Raw genomic sequence first — 7524 nt, 5'->3', positions numbered from 1 at the left:
ATTAAACAAATTGCCTGTGGAAAAAAGAAAGATATATTTATTGATATAATCCAAAGTTATAGGGTGACGCAGATGAATAATTTTGATTATGAATTATGAATCTTCTCATTGAATATTTCCTTGGCAGATAGAAAACTTTCTCCCAATCAACATACATACCACCCACCCACATAAATAGTTCAATAATCAATGGCACATACTCAATTAATATTTTAGCCTATTTTCTATTTTAGGTTTACACATATCAATTTCATGACAAAAATTCCATTAAATTAAATTGTTTAATCTTTAATAAAATTACATTAATAAAACTTTATTTATTCAAGTAATAAAACAGTTCCTATAGCTTTGCGACTCAACCTCAACCCCAAACCTCAAACGTCTGACAGGAGATTTTAAATATATTAATTCCAAAGATTGGGGCATGAAATACAATGAATTATTATTTAAAAGTTATTTATAGGTGGACATTTTACATTATTGTACCACAGCAATTTAGCAAAGCTTCTATAAGGCTGAACAAACTAAATTGTACTGTATTTTTGTATTTCTAAAACCACATTTAGATGTGTTGTACAGAAACCTTCAGGATGAAAACTTACAAAGAAAAAACTCCTCTAGTTTCCCTAGGGCACTTCGGAAATGTTGTCCAGTGCACCTGTGACCAAACTTGAATTTTCCCACCTGTATAGCCTAGAACAATTGTGCGACCACAAGTCAGACTCAAAGTTAATCATCATCAGAAACTTCTGTGAACTGAGAAACTGAAAAAATCTGCTTCATTTAGCTCAATACCATTCATATACACCCTGAAAGGTTTTGAAATGTTGCAGAAAGTCTGTCTTGTTTGGCTATTATTTATGTTCGGGTTGAGCAACAGCGGAGCATTGAAAGATCCTCATCCAGACCTTTCCGATCAAGAACTTTTCTGGGGAGCAGATCAGTATGACTTTGCAATTGTACTGCCTGCTGGAGGCCTCCAGTGCTACTGGCACTTTGCACACTATGGCGAGCGCTTTTACCTCAACTTTATGGTAAGTATAAAGTTGTTCTGCTGAGGGTAACTGAAGTAGAGCTGAAATAGAACTAAAATAATATTAAAATATGTGGCAATGGCATTGCTGATATGGACTTGAAGCTTTCAAATGGGATGTCTCACTATGAATTTGTTAGGTCCAGCTGGTAACTGGTGTGGCCCTTGAAAGACATCTCTCTGTTATGGTCAATGCTCCAAGCAGCTTATTAGTCGGCAAAGCTGACGATGCAAGTGGTCAGATTGCATTCAATGTGGAGGAGACTGGTGAGTCCCAACTTTACATGATTTGTATGTAACACATGGGCTAAAGCAGAACAAGAGCTTTATCTCTCTCACACGTAATCTTTTAATTAAGTACATTTATCTTTTACAGATCCGTGTTTCAAGAGACCATGTAGTGAATGCCACACTAAATTAAAGGAAAAGTTCACTTCAAAATGGAAATTGTCATTGTTATCTTTTTCATACATCTAAGTGTTCAAAGTGATTACATCTCTCAAGCTCCAAAAACGTATTAAAAAAAGTAGAACATGTCACAGTCGCAGAGCAGCTTTTTGGTAGGAACAGACAAAAATTTGAGTTGCTATTCTCTGATAAACTTACCCTCCACTGAAGTGCTCAAATCTCAATCACGAAAATGGTGTATGGATGCACAGCACCAGGTTTGATGTCATTGATGCCAAAATGCCATTGGTTCTCATGCGTATCGTTAGCAAACACAATGTGCCAATTTTAATATGGTCTCATTCACACAGCAAATATGGTTGCCAGTTCTGTTTTTGAATGCTAAGGCCACGTCCACACTAATATGTTTCCGTTTGAAAACACACCTTTTTCTCTACTTTTTAGCCTTCCTTCCATGCTGAGATAACGTTTTTGTCCAGCAAAAACTGAGCTTTCCCAAAATGCTCTCCCAAGTGGATACATTTTAAAATGGCGTCTACGTGTTGTAGTGTGGACAGAGAAAACGGAGATATTCAAAAACGGTTATGTTTTTGTTGCAGTTACTGTATGTGATCCATTCAACTTAAAACAATCAAGTTGGTGGCTCATGTTGTTGTGGCATTGTTGTGCCTGCTATCCAGAGCGTTGTTAAAGATAAATGTTACGTTGTACAACCTTCACATTGCATTCCTTCAAAGGTGACGGGAAGTTTACTCGGTATTGCTGTCCGGCGGCGGAACACGAGAACAATTGTTTTTCAGACCATACATGGAAATGATGCAGGGCCACGCTTTTTACATGACCCCCAATGCACAGTAAGGGGATTTAAGTGTTGTCAGATGTTTCAGTGTGAACGGGCAACTTTTGGAAAATGTTTGAAACTGGCAGTGTGGATGGAGTGTTTCGAAAACTAAAATGCCATTTTCAAATGTATCTGGATTAATGTGGATGTAGCCTTAAGTATGGTTATGTTCACACACAGTTCGTACATAAACAACACTGACAGCCACATTCAGTAACCAAGATGACATGCTTAAATATTCAGGACTCACAAGCGTATTTTCAGCAAACATGTGCTGTGTGAATGGACCTGTACTTGCAAAATGCTATCAATCTTTTTCCTGAACACGGAAGTGTTCCACGATTCATAGCAGAAGCTGGTTTTCATTTTTCAGTCTCCAGCATTTTCGGCAAACTAAAAACGTGGCTCCATAGTGCTGATACTTCACAGAGTTGCGAAAACCGTCTCTTAACTGAGTGGGTATACAGCATGAAGAGATGGCAAGAGGTTAATTATTTTTATAAAATTAACTGCTTTAAATGGTTTTGACAGTCAACAACTGCACAAGTTGTGTCTGAACTCATTTGTTGTTCTCCATCTGGACCCCTCGTTTCTGTAGTTTTTACATTGCTTCATATGTGGACCGGAACCAGAAAACGGGGGTCGATTTGCACGGCGTCTTACTCTGATGAGTACGCCGGCTCTGTTTCCCCTTTTCATCCTGCGTTTCCGCGGCCGTGCAGCCCAGACAAAGGGCTCTGCTTGCGTGTTTGTAAACAGTGGGTCGGCATTGAGGAATTTGAAGTCCGGTTTACAGTGTGTAATTGCTGAACCAATGTCCAAAAGTGTTTGTCTGTCGTAGACAATCAGGCAGACAACATCCAAGACAAAAAACATAAGAATTGTAAACAAAACAAACAAAACACTACCATGTTGTGTCGGAGCTCGCAACGCAGCAGCCATACTTGGCACCATCTTGAGTCCAACATGTGATGTAATAAGGAAAACACCACTATTAATCCTTGAGATTTCCAACCCAGCATACAGTTACACCCTCCTTAAACCATAGTCACACAAAATTACATTAAACGATTAAAAGAGAAAACATAAAGCCACATCGTGCGGTTCAAAAATTCTATTCAAAATATTAATGAAACCTGGAAATAAAGTTTTAGGATTCTGCAGGTGCGATTCACTGAAAAGGGCTAAATAGTTGATCAGCTTGTGATTCGCAAATGGCTTGCACGTGCAGTGTGAGTCTCGTCACACTTTAGTGTTTAGCCTCCCATTCAGCTCATGAAAACACTGTGTGATCATGAGGAAGGATTACATCAAGATGTAGATTGGAATGCAGGTGCGAAAAACTTCATATAAATAAAATAGCCTGTTCCTCTCTCGCTGTTGTTTGTGTGCTCGTGATTACATGACTCTAATGATATAATATAAGAAATATTTGGGGGGTATAGATGATATATATATGATATAGAGCATTAGTTATATGGAAAAATGTTTGGTTCTTTTATGGTGTTTTTTGTTTTATTTGGAGCTTGACAGAGAAGAGTTGTGAGAAAATTCTTCAAATTATTATTAAAAGTCATACAGGTTTATAATGCGGTTGAGATTTTTAACAATATAATTTACATTTTTGGAGGGAACTGTTCCTTTAAAAGGTCATGAAACCCCAAAAAAACAGATATGTACAGGTTGCACTTTACTGAAAACAATTATAGCACTCATTATTATACATAAATTTTTCGTTTCATTGAGCCATTTTGTTCATTCGGTTTCAAAACCAAAGTTGAAGCAACATCACAAAAATTAGGTACAGTATATGCGTAAACTCCAAATTATGATTGGTAGGACAGCACACATGTACGTTACTAGATTCTGAGAGTTTCTTCACATTATTCATGAGAAAGAATGCTTCCATCCAGTCACAGCGCTGCCTCATGCGTGACCTGACATAACAGCCACAGTGGAGAATTCAGACACGGACGTAACAGCTGTTCAACAGCACTCGGGGACAGATATGAGAGCGGACTTTTACATTAAACACTGTGGTCAGATCAAAATCACTCGTCAGAATGGACTACAGTCCATAACCAGACCAGCATGAGCATTTCTTGGCTGCAGTTGTGCTAGTCCCACTCCAAACATGCTGTTTATGAGGGAGGGCTATTATGATCGCTGATTCCATCGCTTATTCTGTGTGTGTTGGATCATGGACATCATAAGATTGAAATCACACGTAAGAATGGATCACAGTTCATAACCACGCCGAAGCGATCATGTTTGTTGGCTGGCTGCTATCACACTCCAAACATGAAGCAGCAGTGTATCCCATGTGTATTTGGGAAGGCTGTTCTGTTTAGATGGTGCCAATCGCATCTTCTCGCCGTGTGTCTGATCGTAAACAGGACAACACGATGACTTGTTTAAAAACAGAAGACAATGATGAAAACCTAAAAACTCAAAGTCATGTCAACTCCATTTCTTGTTTTAATTTACATCATGTTTGCGGGATTTGCTACTATGGTTTACCGTTGTTATATTGTCATGACAATGGAGTTGAAATACTGGATAACTTTACACAGACAAGGTTAGTAAGTGATTTTATCACACTAGAGTCATGTTAAAACATATTATGCTTAAGTACTGTGCCTATACTCGTAAAAAATGTTGTTTATGTTTTGTGTATTGGACAAAACTTTCATTGTATGTACCTTACTGAAGGCAAATTTTTTCTTTAGAAAAAGAGGGATTTTATTTTATTTTATATGTATGAGTTTAACTTGTATTAACTTGTTCTCTGTGTGAGTGCACGGCTTCAGGTGTTATTTCCTTGCTGTGCTCTCTTCTGTCTAGTCTGTGTTTTCATGTTCGGAGCATGGTGTCTGGATCCTGACTCTTCGGTCTTGTTCGGTTTAGGTTCTTGTCCATGTCTCATTTTTGTGAGCGCATGGCTTCGGGTTCGAGTCTCTTGCCATGTGCTCCTCTGTCTTGTCTCATTTTTTGTTTGAACACATGGCTTTTATCAAGTTTGTTTGCCATGTGCTCTCCTGTCTCATGTCCAGTCCATGCCCCCTTGTTGCCTGGTTATTAGTTAATTTGCTTCACCTGCCTTCCATTGTTACCCTCCTTATTACCTTCCCTATTTAATCTCCCTGTTCTCTCTATCCTGTGCCAGTTTGTTGTTGAATGTACACGTGGAGGCCTGCCTGCCTCTCCCTTCTCCTGCCCAGCTAACCCATTTCCAGTCTGTTTTTGGGACATCTGTTTAAAACACCAGCATTCCATGCTGGGGAACCAGCACTCAAAACACAACATAAGCTGATGACCAGCAATGCTGGTCTTTTCAGCAGGGAATATCTGCTTTGAGTGCTATTCGTACTTCATTCTCAAAAGTTTTAACAAAAAATCAAAACAAAAAATTCAGATTTGCAAACTGTTCCATTGTCTTCACTCTTCACACTTTTGTCCCATGATTGATATACAGCCTCAAACTCTCTTGTTTTAATCTCCACTCATAATGTGAGGTTCAGCATCACTGTTTGTGTGTTTTTAAAAGTAGTTCTTGACCCTCTCCTGTTTTCCCTCTTCTGGTCCACAATACACATCCACATATTTACATATTTACATATAGTTGTTTCTCAGTCTGAGGTGTGAAAATTGGGGCTCAACAAGGTGGGTTTCGTAACCCTTTAAAATATTTGAAACAAAGATTGACATTCCTCACAATTTGTAACATGCCCAGCTAAGTGCTTTTTCCTTATATGTGCAGGTTTTTATCAGATGTGCTTCAGCAATTTCCACAATCGTTTTGGGAGCATGCAAGTTTTCCTGAACTTTGGCGTGTACTATGAGGGACAAAAGAAAATTGAGACTCAAAAAGAAGAAGAGAAGAAAAAGAAAGAAGAGGATATGAAACAGATAAACAGCACATTGTCCACCATTGGGGTAAGCAACAGCTGCATAATGCAACAGTCAGCACATCCTTATAATAACAATACTGCTATTTACTTACCGTTACTTTGTCAAAAAGTCCATAAGAAGTGCGCAGACAGGCTTGCTGTAACGCCATGACTTGAAAAAGGCTTGGTTCAGAAATATTAATAAGGTCACGCTGACGTTGCAAAGTTCCACTCATATAACACGATTAATAGTCATGAACCAAGCCTTGGTTAAGCAATAATATTCAAGTCACAAAAATGGGGGCAAAAGACACCTTTACTAAGGAATACTTTGCCAAAAAAATAATTTAATTTACTCACCCTCATGTTGTTGCAACCTGTTTTGTTCACATTGCCATAATCTGCATTTAGGAAAGCACCATCAGGCTGCAGAAGTTTGTCTTCCACATGTGGCGTCACTACAACTATGAGCGAATGAGAAGGGGTGCTGATTTCTACTTGCTGAAGTCTAATTCCACTTACGTGAGCACATGGTCTGCTGTCCAGAGTCTTCTCATTATTACTGCTGGATACCTGCAGCTATACTTCCTAAAGAGGCTCTTCTACACCAAATCAGCACAGGCTGAGAAACCTCGCTGTTAACATCAACACCAAACCTGTGATTGTTTAAATGACCGGTCTGGACATGAGAATTACCCTCATAATGTCCCTTTTCTTTTTCTAGTGTTCTCTTTTGTTATACATGCTGTGGAAACCCAAATAAAGTCAGAGCTGTTCTCAAATTTCAAGATTTTTTTTTCTTTGGTCCTGGAATGTAAACACAATAAAATATTTTATGAATTCTACCTTCACTATATTCTCAGAAATTACATATATTATAACAGCATGTGTTAAGGAGCTTTAATTTTGCAGTTCTTAATTGATTAAATTACACTAGTCTCGTTTTCCATGAAGTAGCTTTTTTAGTTTTTGGGGATTAAATTATGTAATATAAAGTTTTACAAAGCACCCTGCATATCTTTTGGTGAAATGTGGAGAAATAAATAATCCAGCGTTGAAAAATACAAATTTAAAAAAGGTTTTAATTTTGAGAGGTAAGGTAACTCATAAGCTAAGCTTAAGTCTGATTATTTAGTTTAAAAAATAACATTACAATGTTAAAAAAGTCAATAATTAACATAATAAGCAATTATTCATAATCTAAATTAATTACTAAAGAGAACAGAACCTATGGGAATACAGAACAGGAAAAAGGTTTTAAATAGATTACATTTTCCACTTATTTTAGCTAGCTCTTTTCCCCTCTTCCTAAAGTTGCTTGTCTTATATCATCATTCCTCATACAGATATTA

General features: G+C 37.8%; 1 protein-coding gene across 1 annotated transcript; it reads left to right on the top strand.

Moving 5' to 3' along the window:
* The first annotated feature begins 455 nt into the window (after positions 1 to 455).
* On the top strand, positions 456 to 6976 carry tmed6 (transmembrane p24 trafficking protein 6). The gene is made up of 4 exons (XM_051690394.1): positions 456 to 1034; positions 1174 to 1300; positions 6043 to 6218; positions 6584 to 6976. Exons 1-4 carry the CDS (start codon positions 825 to 827, stop codon positions 6812 to 6814), a joined length of 744 nt encoding a protein of 247 aa, XP_051546354.1. The 5' UTR covers positions 456 to 824; the 3' UTR covers positions 6815 to 6976.
* The last annotated feature ends 548 nt before the right edge of the window (positions 6977 to 7524 follow it).

The sequence above is a fragment of the Myxocyprinus asiaticus genome, chromosome 46 (assembly GCF_019703515.2).
Source record: "Myxocyprinus asiaticus isolate MX2 ecotype Aquarium Trade chromosome 46, UBuf_Myxa_2, whole genome shotgun sequence".
Taxonomy (NCBI): Eukaryota; Metazoa; Chordata; class Actinopteri; order Cypriniformes; family Catostomidae; genus Myxocyprinus; species Myxocyprinus asiaticus.
Note: the sequence above shows the minus strand (reverse complement) of the source record. Positions and strands in the feature narration are given on the sequence as shown.